We start from the raw sequence: 21,746 nt of genomic DNA on the forward strand, positions 1-21,746 counted from the left end.
TTCCACGCTTGAAGAGCTCACTCAGAGGCATTGTACGGCACAATTTCCATGCCTCTTATTTACATTTGTGTCTCAACAACCAAGCCTGAGTTTTGGGCTTTCGTTCAATTTCCATTAAAGAACATTTGGATGAGACCCTTTCAGCTCTAGATTTCAGTAGCAATTTCAGTGATGAGAACCCTGAGACAGGGTTTCGCTCTTCTGTTTTCTTTATAACCATAAAAAAGTATCTTAATGTCTTCTGGAGATCTGACAAGTTCTATCCCACTGAAAATGAAGAGATTTGATTCCCTAGAATAACACGGGTACAAATTAAAAGAAACTCAACTGAGCATCACTGCAGAAGTCTGGGTAAGGGAAGTTGAGTGTATGGAAATGTTGGGAAGAAGAGGGTCTTAATAACAACAGCTGTACAAAGTATTTATCAGGAAAAAAAAACAAATGTCTTAGATACGACCCCAAAATAAAGCATAATGAATTCAATCACAAGTCAAGTAGCTTTTTGTGCTTTTTTACCCTGCTTTTACTCTACTTAGGTGTTCTTGTACTGGTGGGATGAAGAACTGTCCCTTCAAACCCAATAAGCAATCCCACACACTAATTGCCCTGCCTGATGTAACTCCTAACAACTTCAGTGAAAACGAAGACGTTCACAGCGTGCAAGCACATTACTACGGGTTGGAGAGATGTCGCTTTTTTTCCACTTACGACTTTAAGGGTAGCTGACAGACCGCACTCAACAAGACGCAAACAAAAAAACATTCATTCAAATTAAAAAAAAAATAAATAAAAAAGGAGGATCCAGAAGACAGAGAGAGTGGAGCATCCAAGAATGCTCTTTCTTACATTGCGTTCAGGGAAGTCGTGCTTCTGTCCTTAGAAACAACCAGGCAGACAGAAAACAACATCTTTGCTTATCGTCCTTACTGGTCATCCTGGCTGATTTCCACTGGAACACACAGCTGTTTTACTCACAATGCATATGATTGCAGCAATGGAACTACTTTTTTGTATCTTTTTTCATACGCTCTGACCTCTGTAGCCCACAACCAAGCTCGTCAACTGATGAGTCCAGTTCTGAACAAGCCTGACAAAGATCCTGCTTTCACACAGCACCTCAAGCATTTTACCATTTGTTTCAAAGGTTCATTTTTGTAACTCTGTAATGAAGTCAACATTTTTGGTTTTGACAAAGAGTAAGGTAAACCTAGGCTTTGCCTAACCTGGATTCATTCTGAGGTTTCAACTTCAATCTCACACTGAAGCCCCAAGGGTGTGCTAAGCTGCTGGTTTGGTTTATGAAGAGCAAAACCAAACCAACCCTTCCTTATGCACATTTTTGACAGATGATGTCTAATTGGTGTTTTTTTCTTTATCGAAATTGCCATGTGAAATAAAAACCAGGACAAATTCACTAACAATGGCCACCTCTTCTCTTCAGATGTCTTACCACCTCCAAAAAAAACAGAATGAAAAAGTAACTATGGTCTCTTTAAACCACTGGTGTAAAAATAAATAAATAAATAAATTGAAAAAATCTTTACTTTTTTTTTTTTTCCTAAACTTCTCGAAATTTTTTGGAGCTTTCAGAGATCAGAGTAGATTTTTGTTTTCATTATTCCGCATTTTCATTTTACTGGATTTCTCCTACAAGTTTTTTTTTCATAAAAAAGATTCTTGCGAATCTTTCATTTCTAGTAAGAGTATAGAACAAAATCAATTGTCTCTGGAAACCTGTTTTGTGGAAAGTTTTAAGCACTTCTGTAAACTCCTCTGGAGTTTTGGTTCTTTGGTAAATGAGGAAACTGAGGCAAGCACCCGAGTAATGAAACATGAATCGCCAAAGCTAAGGATGCTGGGATGTTGGGATGACCCAACAGTTCTGGCATCACTTCTCTATAGGATTCTTCCCTGTGACACTTTTCACACCACACAAAGACCTGGCTGTGCACCCAGGACTTAGAAGCCTCGAGCAATGCACTTCACTTCTTGTGAGGGCCAAGTTACAGGGAAAATACTTATTTATTAAACATAATTGCTTAAAGGATTAGGGTATGGAAGAAGAGAGACTGCGTCTGCCTCTCCTCCGCTGCTTCTAACCTGACACACTTCACCTCCTTCTGTGTTTTTATTAGCTGGTATTCACAATACATCAGCGACAGCTATGATGAAACCAGTGGCAGATTTTACTGCAAAGCAGCTGGGTCATTGTCCCGTGGGTCTTGTTGCTTTCCTGCGTGAGATCTTAAAGTGACCATCACTACTGTGGCTTTTTTTTTTTAAAGAGAAGCTGAAAGGGAGGGCGTGAAAGAGTTAAAAGGCAAAAGAGATGGAAAGAGATAGGGAGTGGAGGGAAATGAGGAGACTGCTTGTGTACCACGTACAGAGCTACTTTGAAAAATTCTGAGGCATCTAAGTATCACAAACATGATCCCTGCTGTGGGCAGCTGTATGTGCGAGTGCTTTGCCCGAGGGTGTCAAATCAAATATCCACTGCTGGTTGGTACAGTACATCACTTCCCCTTGGGGATTCAGAGTGGGAAAAGAGAGAGAAGAGGGAAAAAAGGTTTAAACACAACAAATGGAGAAAAACTTTAACAATATCTGATATGGCTTATCATATACTGTCATCATATTTATTATGAACAATGTAGGAGAGAGGAAAGGAGAAAAAGAGAAAAAAAGCAGACAGCTTAATGCTGAGCCTTACCTGGAACCGCCTCATATCTCTTGGGTTTCCTGCTGTTTTCAAACAATTCTGATTGCACTTGAGAAAAAATTTTAAGAAGAATCTGGAACGATAAAGAACCGTGTCACTGTTATTAAGCATAGTACAACGTGTTGTATTCTGTCTTAAAGTACACATCGTGGTGATTTACATGTCGGTGTATCAGGAGACCAGGATTGTGAGAACTTACCAAAAAAAAATAATTGACAACAACAAAAAAATGACAAATTTATAAAAATCATGTAAATTATAGCTGACATGCCTAATCCACACTGAGATGGGCAATTAGTTGATGTAAATCAACATATCTACTCGATTTATGCCAGTTCCTTCACTGCATGTTTGAACACACGATTTGAGTTTCTTTCTTTATCTCTTCCATGCATACCAGGTCTTTCTTTCGCTGTCTGAATGGATTTTCCATGAAACAATATAGATGGATAACATTATTGTAAAAAACACAAAAACCAACGGGGCAACTCCGAGGCAGATAAGCCTTGAAACTACTTAGAAGGTATTAAAAAACAGAGACAACCAAAGCTCCCAGAAGAAGCTGATGAGATTTCATCACAACGATGTTTTCAGCTATTAAGATTTCAGTAACTAAAGCAGAGAGGCAGAACTGCCAGGATTATAATCTTACCTAGATTTTCAGAGAGGATAACAGAAACACAAATCGAAGTCAGCCGTGACAGCTCACGCTGGCCAAGCAGATAAACCCATTAACATTGCACAAAGTTCTCGTGCCGATTATTTTTGCCTTGTCACATGGATCTGTCTTTAGACATTATTATTCTGGCAAGTTTAGCTTGTCATGTTCAGAAATTGAATCTTCAGGATGCTTGATGGGCTTACCCAGCACTACGCGTTACAGCATATGGATTTTACACTTTAGAAATATTAGGCAGGCAGTTTTCAATAAACTGTTCCACCAAATTTTTCATCCAGGGACGAGAGGATTCGTCCCTTTATTGTCTCATTCACCTGATTAAATTTGTGAATTGCAAAGGTAAAGAAGTCTGCCCTGCATGAAAAATCACAGTTGTTGGATTAGAAACAAAACCCGCGTGTCTTCTGAATTCAGACAGAGCAGGCAAAAAAATGTTTTGGTGTCCTTTATCCTACATGAGATTATTTTCTGTGATTCCTTTCTGCTAATGCATTGCCATTTGGAGGACAAAATGGGTTTAGCTGCAACAATTAAAAAAAAAAAAAAAATCAGAGATTTTTAAATAAGTTTGGAAGGAAAAAGACGCCGATATGAGAAAAAATTAATAGTTGAAGAATCGGTTTAGAATACAAAGAACACTTTATTTATTTATTTCTCTTGCTGAGTGCTTTCCTTAAAAAAAAAATAAAAAAAAATCCGCTTTTGCAGTAAGTTAAAGTCCCAGGTGAGCCAGGCCTATTTCCCTTTCTGTTACTATGACAACGATTTTTTACCGCAGTCCCTAAGTCCCTTCAGAACTCACACATTCATGCCTTGAATTAGAACTTTAAAGGAGAAAGATGTATATTTCCCAGGCTTTGCCACCACCACCAACCCAACCAGCCCCAACGTGAGGCAATAAAGCAGAAATCCGCTTCTTGTTATCGCTACTTTCTTTGCATCGCTCACACCGTGCCATTTCTCCCCGTACAGCCTTACAAAGAGTAGCGAAGGATCTGATCCATTTATACCTTGCTTGAACAAACCAGAGCCCTCCAGAACCTCCCTACAGCTGACCCCGCAAAAACGAGCCCGGTAACGTCACATAAAATGCCTGCCACAACACGCATCCTTCTGTTGAGTTGAGCATTTCTTTCCTTAAATCCCTCACCGACACTTTGAACACCTCCACACCACGTTTGCCGTGCGTGTGCGTGCTGCAGGCTGGTATTTTTCTCTCCGTCGCTCCTCGTCCTTGGGGGCTCAGAGGGCTCCCCGCGTTTCAGGGTAACGCTCCTTGTTCTCCTGCCCTCTTCTTACACATATCAAAACATATTTGCAGATACGTTGACTGCTTCTGTTACCGTGATCTAGCGAGGCAGGGAAAAGCCTACAAAGCGCACAACACACCAAGGCAGGGAACTTGTACTTGGCAATCAGTGAGCCAGCAGAGAAGGGACTGGTTTGGAGAGCTGCAAACAACCCCAATAAACCCCCCAACATTCCTGGCTTGGTGTGACTTGCAAGGAAAAACAAAAGATGAAATGAACCAGGGAGGTGTTTGGGTTGTTTTTAATGTCTTTAATTGCTGTGTAGCTATTCCTCCAGGTCAGGAAAAGGCTCGGCAGCAGCTGAAGAGCGGCGCAGCGCGGAGCACAGGAAGGTGGCGGGGAGCGAAGTCGCTGTGTCAGCTGGGGAGCCTCGGGACGAGCCGAGATCCCGCAGCAGCACCCTGCACAAAGCCCTGCAGGGCAGACACACACAGGTACCAATTCTAAATGTGCTTAAACATATCTGTGAGCAGACTGTAACGCTGCGTGGCAGGGAACACAATTTCTATTCTCTGTCAAACACCCCCAGAATATTTGGGTCCGGACCCCCAGCTAAAAGGAATCAATGATGTACGTGGAAATGAACTTGGGCTGTAATTAGAGCGGTGCTGATTCATCCCAATGGGTGTCTGCTAAAAGATGTACAGAAAATAAAGCTCCTGCAAGAGGTGGCTGCCTCCAAAAGCAGCGGGGCATTCCCTGCCCTCACCGACCGTGAGCAGCGCGCTGAGCTTTGGAGGCTGCAGGCTGGGAGATTGGGGCAGGAGCAATTCGGAGAAACCCACCGGAGACAACCTAAAGGAGCCTGGCTTTCTGGGGTTGCTGAGCTCCTGAGCTGCTGGGAATTGTGTGCGTTGAAGATATCACAAACTGGGCATCAGTAATTCCTCCTCGCACTTTGGGCAGTGCTGGGCTCCCGTTGTGGGAGCATTGAGGCAGTGTCTGTGTACTGCCCGTGTTAGACGTGCAGCTTCTCCGGACCTCGCTGGGCATTCTGTGCTAAGACTCTTCCCTCCTGCCACCCCACATTTAGATTCAGTTTTATGTAAATACACACTCAGGAATTTCTCCTCCGGTTGATCCAGGTCTCTCTCTCTCCTTTCAGAGGTTTTCCCGTCAAATTTTAGTTGCAACTGGGCATTCACAGCAAGTATTTGGTAGGTCGGTGTATATACATATATATTTTAAGTGGTTGCATCTGGGAAAGGCATTAATATTTATTGCAGCATTAGAATAAAAATGACTTGGGGGGAGCAAAGACATGGGAAGGTTTAGCTCCAAATGAAGCTGATTTAGGGGGAACAGGAGAGTTGCAGAAAGCCTGTATTAATTTTTTTTAAATGAGAAACTTTAGCCAGTTTTTGCCTTAACCTATACATACATCAAAAATAAAATTAAAATTAGCTTATTTTCATGGTTCTTAGCTGGCCTCTGTTCCTTCCCAAGGCCAGCACCAGCTCTGGGTTCAGCAGACAACTGCAGAAGGAGCTTGGCCCAGGCATCTCCTACATCAACATCGAAGGGCACTGGGGAAAAACTTAAATACTTTTGAATAACCACCACTAGAAGTTCTGGCAGTGCTATAGAAGACCTGATTAACTTCACGTATAGATGTCAAATTAATTAAGACGTACTGCAGACATTTCTTTTCTCCTATTGTCTCTCTCCTATGGTTGAGCCCTCTATCTACAGACTGATGCGCTCGCAGAGGTCTCCAAATCGCCACCTTAAATAAATTCCTTCTTCTAGGATTTCGAGGGAGCTATTTCAAAAGTTACTGCTCCTCCTACTGGGAGTTCCCACCATGCTGGGGAGATGGGCTGATGAATCATTTACGTGCCCCTCTCTCGCTGCAGTCCAGAGGCTGGTGGCGGTGTTATCCCTGCTGCCTTCCAGCAGAACTGCAGGCCAGCCTGGTGATGTCGTGGGAGCCTTAACAGGGCTCAGAGGCAGCAGCAGGAAAAATTCCCCTGGAAAGGTCTTGTGTCTGTCAAGCCTTTTCCAAAGGGGCTGCTGCTGCACCACGCTGTCGTGGCCAGATCCAAAAGGCTGCTCCACCTCGGAGAACATTCCTCCTCCATCTCGGTTGGTTGAGAAGAACCTGAATCAAATCCTGGTAGAGCCAGAAAAAAATCTTTCTGTGCTTTCTGTGACTTCAACAGGACTAGGCAGGCTCTAAAGAGCAGTCCCACATGCAACAGAAGGTGTAGTTTAAAAAAAAAAAATCCATTAATGTTTTTTCAAAGCCCTGCCACAAGACCTGGGACTGCTCAGTCTCACCACGTGGAGCCCCAGAAATAGAAAATACGCTTTGCGCTTTTATTGCACCATTCTGTGGGACTTAAACTTCAATTAATTCTGCCTCACAACCCCTTCTGCAGCAGGTGGTGTAACCACCAGTGTAAGGCAAGATACGGGGCCTGGAAACTGGGAGGGAATCGCTCCCAGCCACCTCGTGTGCTTCCCTAAAACATAGCTACAGGATCAAGAGAGGCAACTGTTTTGATTTTGTGAGCAGCCTTTGGAGAGACACTGAAAAATATCCCTTGTAAAGCAAGCAGTGAGACAGTCCCGGCTCATTTGGGTTGCTGCAGAGTTTGGGTTGCTGGCCCCAGCCGTGCTGCGGCACAGGACGTGCCACCATCTGGTGTGATCGTGGTTTCAGCAAGCCCTGGGATGCTGCAACCTAATGAGAACATAAAGTGCCACCCTATATGGTGGCATCGTGATTAAATAATTGAAGTGCTTCTAAAAGGTCACAAAGTCAACTAAAAAGAAATAAAAAGCCGGGAGTTGTTCCTGCGAATGTTTTTGCTCTGGCTGAACAATGCTAGGAGTGAGCCACAGAACTATCATTACAGGAGGGCCTGGCTCCAGCTGCATCAAAGCGAGGAAATTCTGAGGTCAGGGTCTCGCATCGTCCCCCTGACTCCCCCGTGTGTGTCTTGGCACTGCAAGCTCTGAGATAAGTGTGACGAGCAACCTTACCCGCTGCCCCAACGCGGTGGAGCAGGCTCTGCTTGCAAATCTCTGCCTTGCAAAGGGACCAGATCAGATTTTGCACATACATTTGAAGGCTGGTGTTAAAATTCAATTAATTGCATTTATTTGATGGCATCATCTTGATTTTAATGAATATCGCAGCAGAAGATTTCTTTATAATCTGAATATTTATCTCTGGAGTAATTCCACTCTATTATGTCAGTGTGTATTATTAGGGAGCTGATGAACAAATTTCCTACTTTTTGAGCAGTTATAGTCAGCGTGGGATCAGGCATGGCACGAAGGCATTCTGAGCGAACACACACCATATACTGTGTGCGAAATGATTGAGGTTATTACAATAATCCAGAGTATTTATACGATACTCCACAAACAGCAGCTAATTAATCTTCGCAAAACTCCTGTGCATAAAGTGTGAACCCAGTTGAACAAATGTGAAAACCAACATATGTAGGTCAGAAGCCTTTGCTGAGATTCTCTGCGAGAGAAGGGAGCAGGAGTCGGATGCCAGTGGGGCCCCAGGCTGGGCTAGGAGAGGTGGTGTTCGTTTTCCACCTTGTTTTTTAGACAAAAGGCTCCAGTTGTACCAAAACATGCACGTGGGCATCCTGCCTTCTGCTGCTGCCCCACCAGTGTCCTCGTTTCTTGATCTGAAAAGTTAGGAACGGTTCTCTGCCCTCATGCCTTGGTCCAACACCATTTCTTCAGCCCGGGGTGTTTGAGGATGAGTGATGGCACAATGTTGCTCCTTGGCCATGTGTGAGAGGTGAGCACTGAAACACCATTGGGAACCTTGCCTAGTAGGAACCAGTGACCCCACTTGCATCTAATGAACAGCACGTTCCCAAATCACTTGTTTTTTTCCTCAGACTAATGGCTCTATTGTAAGGCTCACACTTTTCCTAACCTCTCTTTGCCTTCTGCTTCCCGTTCGGTCTCCTGTCTAGTCTTGGTATCTTCACAGCTTGGCTGTAAAATGGTAAAGGAGAGAGTAAAAAGCATAGGTCTATGCCAACCTAGGGCAAATGGCCTAAATGAGTCTTTGGAGTTCCCTCCTCAGAGATGTCCATGGGTCTTCTTAATTTCCTGTTCTGCTCCATGCACTCCCATGCATTGCCATCACATCTTTCTCCTCACCTCACCTCGCAGCTTCGAGGCACTGATCCCAACCCCTCTGTACAGGAAGGTTTCCCTGTGCTCTGCAGTTCTTGTCCAGCTCAGAAATAGAAGCCTGCCAAGGTAGGGTCAGCTTCTGCAGGGTTTAAGGAGCGCGGGTCGGGAGGAACCGCACTGATGTTGGAAGCATTGTAATGGCCAAAGTGAAGCTGGCTTCAAGATGTGAGGCTTTGGGGTATTTGTATTTGTGTTATTAAATCAAGGTGGTTTGGACCAAAATCTGTAGGAGTAAAAATCGTTTGCACTGCAGAAAGTCTAGATCAGAAGTTTTCAGTTTTGGCCCATCGTTATTATTAAATTAGTATTTAATCAATCAATAGCAGAATGCTCCTTCCAAGATGCTTGCAATGCAAAGCATATGAAGACATGCAGATCAGATAAGTGTAATAGAGAACAGGTGGAATTAGTGCTTTCATTTGAAAAAAAGAAGAAAAGCTACAAAAGGGTTTTAAAATGCCACAAGGCATTGTATCCCCCAAACAAATTGGAAACATCAGATGATTTTAGGTACCCAAACAACTCTTTTTTCCAGCTCGAATGGTCCGATGTAATTCAGCAGCAGCTACGGTGTGACATACCACGTTCTTTCACCCACAGTCAATGACTCCAATTTAGATTTTGGGCTTTAAGTTTCGATATGGGACCTTTATTGTGCCAAATATTGAGACCTGAAGCTGACGCTGCCTGCTGTGTAGGTCTCCGGCCCCTTGCAACACCAAGCTCAGAGGAGCAGACACAGGAGATGGGTGCGAGAGCAGCACAAAAGGATCAGTGGTTCAGCTAAGGCACGCCAACAGATCAGCCTGCCTTAAAAGTCTACCTTAAAATTATGGGATGGCAGCACCCATCATAAAACTGCTTCTAATTACAATTTGGTTGTGGTGCCAAGAGGTCCCAATGACACTTGGGTGAGTAATGCTGTGTGTTAAGATACAGGATGGAAGTGCTGATATCCTATATTTCGGGTGGGTCGAGGATGAACACAGCCCCTTAGGTCCTCAGCAAAGGTTGGACTGGAATTCATGTCCCACTCCCAGTCCCATGCCTTAGCCCCAGATCTATTCCTCTTCAAATATCCCATCTCCCTGCAACCTAGGACATCCTACTGCTCCCTGCCCTATACCCAGTGGCTTTTTTTTTTCTAAGAGCTTACTTTCCAAACTAATAGTGTCTGAATGCAAGCCTGCAATATGTCATCCAGACCCCAAACATGTCAGTAAAGTTGATATTTATATTCTGTACATTTTCCACCTTCTGCACAATTTTCATCTCTGCAGCAGCAGGCGTACACCTCCACGACTGCAGTTCCCACTCGTTTGGTAAATGCCTATTCTGTCTTGCAAAGTGATCCCATTTTCAAGAAACAAGGGTTGGAGGAGAGTTCACTGCTGGTTATATAGGCAGGCATTTCTCAGTGCTGAACGCAGTTATTTGGCACGGCCACACTCGCTAGGAAAAAAAAAAATCTCCAAGGAAAACCTCCTTGTTTGTGCACTCTGATGAAAACCTGACACCATTAATGAAAATAATAATTGAACTCTATGGGTTCGAATTGAAAATGAAACACAACACTAACAGCGTGTTTGTAATTGCAATTGTTCTCCAGAAAGCCTTTGGAGGACTCTTTGCAATCCGAGCAGTTTCCCTTTCCCTTTGGGTTTTCCTTCTTCCTCTCACACCAAAACTTTCCAGTAACTTAGGAGACAATGGCGAGAAGCTTATTTATGCTGTAGGATCCATATTATTCATGCCATTTGGCACACAACCAAATACCAGAGCGTAATCAAGAGTCAATAGGCAGGGAGGTAATAGAGGACGGGGCTGACGGGCTGTTGAAAGGGGCGCTCAGATACTATTCCCTGCTTTATTACAGGATCTGCGGGCTCCAACTGTGCTAAGCATCACGCAGTCACATTGTGAAATTGTTATTGGAGATGAGATACACAAAGGACACGAGGAAAGAAAGGCTTTTAGCTCGTTTCACTGATAAGGAAGTCAAGGCACCTAGAAATCAAGCGATGTACCCCCCATCGCACATCAAGCTGCTCTTCCAGCCAAGAACCACGCACCATTCCTGCAAGCCCATGGCTACGACTCTACTGAGACTTTTCCATGGTGACAAAAATCTCATAAAGGCCCTTGCCTCAGAGTCTAACCCTCAGCAGGGTTTTGAAAGCAGGGCCGAGTTCTTCCTCATTACCCAGGCCAGCCTCAGCGGTACGCACATGGCTTGGTGCTGGGCTCTCCCATGGACATCAGCCCGATGATGCTCACAGGACTGGTTTTATCCATCCAGATGCAGGCAGCGCCTTGCCCTGATGCTCTCGCAGGTGCAAAGTTAACTCTGCTCTACTTTGCAGATATCATGGACCCCAGGAGAGACATGCTGAGGCATTACACAAACACATACACTGCCCGCCCTGTGGTTAGTGTAGGACCTGATCACAACTTTCCTGCAGCTCCCAGAGGCCAGGAGCCACGGGGATGGGAGTGTCAGTGAGAGCCCCAAGGTTAGGCACCTCTTTTCCACCTGCCACAGTGGGTAGCACTCAGCTGAGAGCTCTCCCTCACTTACAAAGTCAGGAGCATTGCTTGTCCCTCAACTGGTTTTGTATGGAAAAAAAAAAAAAAAGAAAAAAAAACACAAAACACACATTCATTTGCTAAAGAGGCGAATTTACATCCAGGCAAGTTGCTTCCACGCTCATTTGTCTCCTCCCTTCTCTGAGGCTCGCACCCGTCGTACTTCTGGGTCTAGTCACAGCTGACCTTGAGTGGGAACACCGGTGTAACATTATATTCCTATGACAGATTTATAGATTGGCAGAGAGGGGTGCGTTCAGAGCATTCCTTCCCTAAGACAGGACAGCATCCAATGTTTGTTAGCATCATTAAACTAAAACTGACTTTTCACCTGCTCCCATACCATATGCAGCTGCAAATTTTTAAATTAAACTATGAAGCCATGCATAAATTTACATATATTACAGACTAGCCTCTCCATTTAACATGCAAATGTACTCCAATGTTTCAGAACACCTTCTGTCGCTAATTAATTTGCTGAATTATAATTAGACTAATCCTGCATAATTAATAAGCACAGATTTTTTTTTAATTTCTAAGCAGCTTGATGAGATCATTCACTTCCTTCTATAAACTGCTAAGTAACTGTTAAAAAAAATCTGGAAAGAACATATGTGAAAAGGTATGTTTGATGTCGCATACAAATTTAAACTAGCGGGCAAGCTTCAAGAAAGTCAGGATTAATATAGGTATAGGGCTGAACCAAGAGACCGACGGCACATTATTTTCAGGGGCACAGACCGAGATTTTCCTTGCCTATTTTATTCCTTTTGCTTTTACCCATCGGACCTTCCGAGATCATAGCCCGAGACAGAGAAGGATTACAGAACCGTATGTAGCATTAGGAGATGTTACGATATTAACGCACCATTGTATATCAAAACACTCCCTGTACATGCTGTGTGTGGATGAGCTCCTTTGATGGTATTTGGAATTGTTTTCATTTCGGCTGCCAAAACCAACGGAGATCATTCTAGTGAAACAATTAAGTGCTATTAGCACTGGACTCGTTCCGTAATGATTAAAATGAAGGGTCTCGCTTTAATGTTGAAGAGCTCGGATTCAGAGAAACGTGCACGCCAATATGTTTTTTACAATGTGCAGTGTTACAGCCCCTCGTGCAGGGAGCCAGCTCCTGATGCACGAGGCAGCCCCTCCACCTGAAACGTGTCCTGAGATCTCACCCAGCAATAACCAAGCAGAGTCAAAGAGCATCCCAAAATGTCATGGGGCATTTTGCAAAGCAGAATGCAAGCAGTCACACAAGTATATTATATTTATACAATCTTAAATTCATTGTTTGTAACCTTGTGATAATCACTGTATTTATGTATTTTATCCTGATATGTATTACAGCTCTAACATCCCCGTTCAGTCTTCATTTAACCTTTCCTAAATGCAGCGCTCACCAGCTTCACTGGGTTTCTCCTCCCCTTGTGAGTAGGCAAAACCTAAAGCAAAACCTCATGATTTGACCCAAAGAAAGATAGCAAGAAGAAAAAAATAAAAATAAAAAGAATTCCTATACTAAGAGATTCCTGAACCACTTAAAGCTTGCAAGTGTCTTGTCTACAGCAAATGACAAATATAAAATACTCACCAGCCACTTCTGCCTGGAATCTCTCTCTTTTTTTTTTTTTAATTTGGACAAGTGCCCTTGTTCATATAAATATATCTTTTAAATTGACCGGGGTTGTGCATGCCCATATATAAATAGCAAACTTACAAGGGACCCAGCTCATACAGGACAGGTTCTTGGCACTGTGTGCCAACAAAGCCGCTTTCTAGTATTTCCTACTGGGCAGTCAATGGGAAAACACTTTTTTTTTTTTTCTTTAACATTTTTTTTTCCCAAGGAAGATAGCAAAGTACCCTGCTCTTCTTTAACTCACTGTAACTCTTATCAGAAAAGATAAGTGCTTGGCACAGGTATAACAAAGGTATTTAGGAGAAGAAACAACATCTAGAAATTAAAATTGTAGAAGCATTGCAGACCTGGAATCCCAGCTGCTCCAGAAGCATAGCGATGCCATGAGACATGCTCATTGTGGCAGATTACCCTGGAGTAAAGGACTCCAGACAGGGAAGAGCTTCCGTGCTTTCTGTGCTTTGTTCATTTAGGACAGCCCCAGTACACTTTGTTTTCCTAATGGCCACTGAGCATATCGCCAAGTGACAAGGGAAGCTAAGGAAGAAAGAAATGAGAAATATAAACAGAAAACATCTTTCTGTTGCATTCTTCTATTTCTTATCTTCCCATATCCCAGCTCAGCAGACACAGACAATGTAATGAATGAAACTAAAACATACAGGACTGGGTCTATATTTTTCCCTCTTCATTTCTGCCTGCCCCTCATTTTAGACCATGGATGAATTGGCCCAAAGATATATAGGTCACAGGGCTGAGGCAGAAATAGAAGCTGTGTCTCCAGAGCCACAGAGCAGGGTACACAAGCAAGTCACTGAAATTCCGTTTTCCTTTTAAGCTATTCTTGTTTTGTCAGAGTAAGAAATTTCTAAGACATTTTGCAGCCATAGTGTAGTGCCAAACCCATATGTCAGCATCCACATCTTTCAGAAGGTTTCTGATGACCAGGACTTCCACCATGTAGAGAAAATTTCGCTTTACAGAGAAAAATTCTGAACTCTGAAACCCACCTTTTTCTGCATTTTAGCATGTCCTCAGAAACCAACTAGTTTGCCATGGGAAAATAGTGCACAGTCCTGTGGTGGTGTGGAATATAAAATTTCTAGTGTGCAGTAAATAAATTAATACATTTAAAGTAATTCCACCTTTCACTGCAAACATTTCATTCATCTCTGCTAACTCACCTCCAAATTTAATTCACCTTTTCAATACCCTTTGATGTAGCACATAGGTGCCAGAGGCCAAAAAAGCAGCAGCATTTTGGGGTAGGAACTCAAATCAGAGGAGAGTACCAGGGTAACTCTGTTAATTGGTGATGGCTGAGCCTCCAACGAGGCTGCAGTTTGATTTAAAGAAACACCCACCGTTTTTAGGCTTTTTCAAGGACCTTCGCAGGAGGGTGCAGTGAAAAGAACAAAAAAATAAATCTGTGGAATTGAATGGATTGAAACACCAGCACACAATTTCGGTGCCTGTACATCCATGCCCCCCCAGCAGCTCAAAGCACACGTTGCATGCTTGAGGAGCCACTTTGTGCAACTGCTCGTAGCGTCCACAATGTCAGGATTCGGAAAAAAAAAAGAAAAAAAAAGCTGGGTTTCCATGAAATGTGTCATGAAAGCCAGACTGCTTTAGATTGGGCACTCAGAAATAAAGATAAGGTAAAATTCAAACACTTGGGCAATCAGTTTGCTATAAACTCATGGCAGCAGCAAGTTATTTTGCCTCTGGCAAATACTTTATGCTACAGGAGAAATTGCTTCTCTCCACTCCATCCCTCTCCCTCTCCCACGCATACACACGAACCCCAAGTTGACTGTGCAGTGATGTTAACAGGAGAGGAAAATTGCTTCCTGACCTTTCCAGTGATCAATTTACACCCTGAAGCATGAGATTGGTTTCATTTTAGTGTGTATATGTAATACCTATTCCCACCTCGCTTTAGACAATGCAAGATGTGCCGCTCACTCGAATGGGTGCGCGTGTTCAGCTGGTTTGGGCCGTGGCCTCCTTTGAGGCACCTCTCTGGTGACTGGGCGATTCCTCAAGCTCCGTGATGCTGCCCACAATTTGTGATGCAGGTCGTAGTGCTCATCTCCCTCGGTCACTGCAGCAGATCTCTGTGTGTATCCACAAGGTTGTTACAGAGCTTCGCCATCAGCTACGCAGTCTTAGCCTCTGGCTGGAGCAAACACATTCCTGGAGCTGCTGGGAGAGGTCCTAATTACTGCTCAGTAATTTCAGCTCCTGACCTCCCACCCGTGGAAGCCAAACGAGGCCTGGGACTTGCACCAAAAGCAAAAAAAAAAAAAAAAAAAAAAAAAATTCTGCAGGAAGGTGCCAAGGAAGGTTGGGACCAGCCTCAACTGGCCAAACTTTCTGTCCTGCCCCCAGCTGTTGATCACACAACTCAAGCCCACAATTAATGCGTTATGAAGGGTAACCCCTAGCTTCCTGCACCCTGCTGAAGTGGTCACTCATGCGTCGAGTTGTTTGTGCTTGTTTTTGAAGCTCATCAAGGGAAGCCTTCTGCAATGCCCTGCTTTCTGCCTGGGCTAATGAGCCTGTGCGAGGGCTCCAGATGTTTCCAGCTGTGGCAGCTGAGATCTGTCCTCCTCATTCACTTCCAATTCTGATCTTCTCCCCTGAGCTGCGGAGATCACAGGGACAGACTCGACGCGATGTGTAAGTGGGTACTGCAGAAGCCAGGGATGGGGCTCTTGTAAGAGTCTGGCAGTGTTAAAGCTGGACGCAAAACCGTATTGCTGACTTTGAAAGGCTTCTCAGGGAGTGCATCCAAACCGTATTATCTCTTGGAGGCACACGACATATTTTTCTGCATATGTATTTCATGTCTTATATCCTCCCAACTGCAGGCATACTCACATACATGCAGAGCATAGATTGTAAGCCTACAGTTGGCTTCGTGCTTGGAAAATATTCCTGTTTTGAGCCTTTAAATAACAGGGTATCGTTCCACATGCATCATCACAATGTGCTCTCTACTGAAAAAAGTCTCTTGGCAGATCCCAACTTTCGGACTTCCTGCCCATGTCCCCGGTGTGCTAAGATGATGCATGCAGTGGATTCTGATTTTTTTCCTTCTCAGGTTCTACTGCAGTCATAATTCCTGGTGAAAAGTTTTAGAGTGCATGCAACATTTGCTGAATGCTTTCTTCATTTATTTAATCCAGATGTTTGCATTTTAAATAATTGAAAAGCTGCTCTGGTAAATAGACATCAAGGGAGGCTAATGGGAGTAGCACTGTCATTAGAAAGAGCTTGTACGATGAGACATCAGACCGAGGAGTTGGTCCCTGCAATGTCAGGACAGGTTACAGGAAGGAAGGCATGCAGCTCGGTGGAAAGCTTTACGTGTCGGCGCAGGACCAGAGACTGCTGAGCAAGGCTGAGCACAAACTGCACAGAACTTGCAATGAAAAGAGTATTGTGAGCTTTTCCCTTCTCAGTGCTTAATTTCTTCATGTGGTTTGATTTAGATGCACAAGAAAAACAAAACAAACAAAACCAACAACAACAAAACAGAAAAAAAAAAAGAAAAAAAAAGAAAAAAAAAAGAAATGGAATTTCCATCCCCCCCCTTCTTTTTAAACTTGATCACTAAGCTCATTTAACAAGCGTGATTTCTGAAGCTCCCAAAAGAAATACTGCAGTTGGTGCAGAAGTTTAACACAAATAGGATTTATTTACGTTATCTTATTTGATTTAAGGTTTTGAGACTGACAGTGCAATCTTCACTCTCAGGATACCTGGGGTCTACTAAAAGCGCCGTGAATTTGCAGCTTGACTCTTCAGCTGTCCTAATTTTTGTCTCCACTGTTAAACTCCTGCTCTGTTTTCACCTGAACTTCTGAAATAATCAGCATTAAGTTCTATGAAATCGAATCAGTTTAGATGGAAGTAGGATTATGTGCAGGTTTGCAGTAGTTTCCTTATATTGATTTTTTTAAATCTCTTCTTAAATGACACTGATGTGATCATGGAGGGTGACCAGCCTTGCGATCACTGAACTCACCAGGATTTCTCATTTTCACTGAAATTGTTTGAATACTTGCAGCCATATCCCAGCTATGTAACCTGACACAGAAATCGTTAGTTACAATAACTCGAACCAGGTAAAGATTTGTTCCCTGGAAGTCAGCTACTGTCCATTCCCTCCCCGAATCCACAGCAGAACTGTGTTTTCCCTCAATAGACAAAATTATCTTAATGGCCCCAGATCATTCTGTGATCCCTTGCAACGGCTCCTTTGGAGCTGTTAAGGAATAGCTACCGAAATGTCTACAGAACAACTCTTTTACAGGAGGTGTTGCCACTGGGCTCCAAATCCCTCCTTTACACGAAGCCAGCAGGAGAGAAGTGTTCCCTAAAGGACCAGATTTCCAAAGATGTTCCTGTCCACTCAGAAAATCAAGTCTGTAAAGTTTCTTCATGTGTAGATGTGCAATTACATCTCTGATGAATGCTGTGAGGATGAGTAGCACGTGATAAACCATTCTGATTTGTTTTCCATTACCTGCATATGCTTCATAAAAGGCCTGTATGTGTAACTTTACATCACTGGTTCAATAAAACAATTATGGCACCATTTGCTGTCTCAATTCCTACAGCCCCAGATTAAGTTTAATGACAAAATTTAAGTGGCTTAGTTCACAGATACTAATTTTGAAAAAATCCATTTTCTTGAGGACCTAGTAGAAAAATATTGCTGCATCTCTTCCTAGAAGATCAGCATGTACTGTAGAGACCGCCTAGAAGACTTGCACATCTTAATATACATGCTAAAAAGATGTGCCATAGCTTTGAAGCTCATGGGGTTTAAATCTACTAATCACACTCATAAAGAATCATCAAACCAAGCAATGTCAAGGCAGAAACTCTGATCTCTGCCAGGACACTCGGAGATCTTTATAAGATCCATCAGTTCCTCTAGTAACAGATCCTTCCCTTCTCTATTCCCCCTTTCCCTTCCTCCCTCCCTTCCAAAAATAGTTCAAAAATAGTTAGAAATAAAAATTAAATAAATAAATAAAGATTAAAACAGTTTCAAGTCTAAATTCTCTTTTTAGCAATAATAAAGCGAACATCAACAATACCTTTTGTTGCTTAATTAGACCAATTTAATTTACAGGATGGTTTAGGAAAATGTTCGCTCTAGGAGTGAAGCATTAGAAACTATTTCATCTGTCCTATGTAATCACTTTTACTTATCTATTAGGAAGTAAAATACTAGGGTAAAAGTAAGTGTCTCTTACACAACACAGTTTCTTTCTAATAAAAAACTGCTCATTTTTTAACTTGATGAGTAAGCTCATATTCCTGAGCACCTGAGCAAGAATAATAGCACAGCTATTATTTTTGGCAATGTTTTTACTTCAGCTTAGAAAATGGCAAAACTTTGAAAAAAGTGAAATTGTTTTTCTAAAAGGCTTTTCCTCTACCGTTCCCTGCCGTGCTTTGGCTCACCATGACCTGAAAACCATTGTATCAGGCAAGCTGAGCTGACCAAGTTAGGGACTTTTTGCTCTGCATAACGTTATTCCCTATTAATCACAGGAAAACAAGAGATCCGGCCATAAAACAGTAGCACTTAGAAGAAAATAAGTTGGCATTTATGATTTAGAGGTTTTTTCTTTGAGCACTTTGTTTGATAATGCTGGAGATCAAAGGATCTGTTAACCTCCTAAAAACCAGAGGGGCAGTTCAGCAACTCCCCAGCCCGGTGTGGTCCAGCAGCCCTCTGAGCCAAGCCCCACCAGACATCTGTGCCTTCCTATGCACTTTTGTGGCCATATAACTTCTGCCCACAGATTCACCTGGCCTTGCCACGATTCAGCCAGCCAACCTTGACAGACAGCAGGCGACCTTACAACAGGGAGACCAGACTTGGGCAAAAGGCTCTAGAAAAGGGACAAGTAACAACCGTTTAGTTCACTGGAGGCCGAGCTGATGGCCTAAAAGGAAACGCCAGCCAGGTTGGAGAACACCCCTGGTTATATATCGCCGATAACGCACAGGTTGTTATTTAGGGCACGCACCACAGGACTAAATGCGCATGGGCCAGCAAGCAGCGATTGCTCACGCAGGCACCGAGCCACTTGTGGCTGCTCAGAGCTTCGTCGCCTCCAGCCCTGGGGAAGTCAGGTTTCAGCAGAGCTCAGCACACTTGCGACCCCATAACTCAGATGCCAAGGGCTCCTTCCAAAACTACTGCCATCGGGGCACCTCAGGGACAAAGACAAACGAAGTTGCTGGATTTCCAGCGGTTCTTTTTGCACCCCAGCACAGGCAGGGCTGCAGTGAGCCTGGTGGCTCCGCAGCGGGTGCCCAAGCTGAGACACCTTCACAACAGCCTAATTTTCTGCAGGTGCTGAGCACCGGCCTCTGCAATGCCTTAAGTTTATAGTCCAGCATTCCAGATGCTTTCTGCCCGTATTTTTGTGGCTGGTACCAGAAAAGCTCATTTTATTACTCCAGACACTGGGTTTGTGCGTCTGCGTGCGTGTGTATGTATAGCGAGGGGCTTAGAGGGGTAAGGGGAATAAATCACTTCAAATTGCTACTGTAATAAATGTGGACAAAAGAATAAAATTTGTCACCAACCTAATATTACCATCAATGTTTTGTCTAGCTACATTCCTTCCAATTTAAAAACAGTTCAATACCCCTTTTACCTTCAAGTAGCAGCACTTAATAAACAGTGATGGATGCTTTTTATTCCCTTTCCCCCCTTCCTCCTATTCCAGGCTTTCCTATGTCTGTTACAAGGGGATTGTTTAGCTTGGGGGAAATGTAGATCCTCCATCTTTCTTGCATTGACATGCATCCCTCAAGGAATGACGACCATATTTAATTCATAACCCCCGTTGGCTACACAAACATACAACTTCCCATCAATTAGGCAACACAGAGATGCTGTTAAAAATCAATGAGCTTATTATTAAATATATTTTCTTTTCATGTAACAATAATAGTTATTGCTGCTCCATTGTTACGGCTGCAATATCAGCTGGCTAAGCAGCTCCCAAAAAGGGGCTGATTGCTTTTTGATCAGCCCGGGTAATAGCAGAGAGCAGCAGAATGATGTTGTCCTCGCTGTGCTGCTTGGCACGGGTGCTGAAGGATAAAGGTGATAAAAAGTGGCCAAATGGATGCTTCTCGAATAAAATCATCGATATCAGGCAGAAGCCAGCAGGTCCTGAGTATTTCCCCGATTTCCAGAGCCATACACACAGCTTCAGAGAGGTACGAGGCGCTGAACATCCGTCACAGCAGCCCCATCAAAACGCAGAGAGGCTCCTATTTGTGTTCTCACTGTGGTGTGTTTATTAGAAATTATTGGGATATTTTGACACATGCCACTACTGAGGGAGCTCCCTGCCTACAAACAGAGACGTAAAGTCTGTGCCAGCTCATGCAAAGGTTAAAAAAAAAAATCCACACACACAAAAACCCACAGTGCACAGATTTTGGCAAGTACATCATATGCTGTCTGGCCACAGCTGATCTGAAGCGAGTCCCTTGTAATTATGGGAGAAGGTGGAACAGGTTTCCTGCTAATTGGAAAATTCTGCAAATGGCACCACTGAAGTAAATTGACAGTCGTTAGAATATTAGCAAAATGAGGGAACTGATTAGGAAAAAGCTCAGATGTGGACTTTTTTTTTCTCTCTTTTTTTTTTAAACAGTGCTTGAATCTACAGACAAATTGATAATAAAAGCTGAACTTAGTAATAACAGCTGTTATTTGACCTGGATGCAAATATATTTGTGCACACACACACAAATATACTATAAATATACATATATACACTATATATATACTATACCTATATAGTATACTATATATTATGCTATATATACACTCTATCTATACTATATATAGATATATATTCCCCCCACACACATATGTATGTATGAAGTGCATAACCACATCCACATATATATTATTCCTGCCACTCTTCTCACGTTACGACAAATACACAGAATGTTTGCTAACTTTTAAGAAAATAAATACCTCCTCCAAACAGATACACACAGTAGGGGAAGAAAAGCTGCACTTCGGAGCACCGTCACGAGGCGTGTTCTGATGCAACTGTGCTCACTTTGTGCTTCAAACAGATCTTGCAAGATATTTGTTTATGTCTTTAAATCTTTAAGTGATTTGCTCCTAGGGGAAGCTGGATTTCTATTGTAAATTTGCTCTTGATTGACTGCTGTTGAGAATTCCGGTAGCAACTTCTCTTTGTGTTTTAGTTTAAGCTGTACAGGAAGCAAAGTGGGATTTGGCCGCGACTTTGGCCATCCATCAACGCTTCGGTATTTGTAGTCGGTATTTTTCAGCTACCAGGGGCAAGGGAAAAGCAGACGTGAGGGGAAAAATAAGACATTCTAATTAGAGACACTCCTACCAACACCGGCAAATCCACCTCTCTGCAACTTCATTAGGAGTCTCTCATCTCTTTGCCTCCAATCCTCTGTTTAGTCTCAGCATAACCTCCGAGGGCCCGATCCTTCTGCTCTGACTTCCTGGGAGCTCTGCCTCCTGCGACGCTAACAGCTCGGTTCGACACAGGCTGCCGAGGCCTCTCATTCCTTGTCAGCTTC

At 43.2% G+C, this 21,746-nt stretch overlaps 1 protein-coding gene across 6 annotated transcripts in view; it reads right to left on the reverse strand.

The window, feature by feature from the left end:
• The window catches only part of EBF2 (EBF transcription factor 2), a 136,416-nt gene that overhangs the window by 35,191 nt on the left and 79,479 nt on the right, over window positions 1-21,746 (reverse strand). For all 6 annotated transcript variants that reach the window (XM_038167023.2, XM_038167022.2, XM_072027237.1 and 3 more), the window contains one exon: window positions 2,711-2,792. In XM_038167023.2, coding sequence (XP_038022951.1) covers window positions 2,711-2,792 — 82 coding nt within the window. The remainder of the gene's footprint in view (window positions 1-2,710; window positions 2,793-21,746) is intronic.

This window comes from Anas platyrhynchos, chromosome 23, assembly GCF_047663525.1.
Source record: "Anas platyrhynchos isolate ZD024472 breed Pekin duck chromosome 23, IASCAAS_PekinDuck_T2T, whole genome shotgun sequence".
Lineage (NCBI taxonomy): Eukaryota > Metazoa > Chordata > Aves > Anseriformes > Anatidae > Anas > Anas platyrhynchos.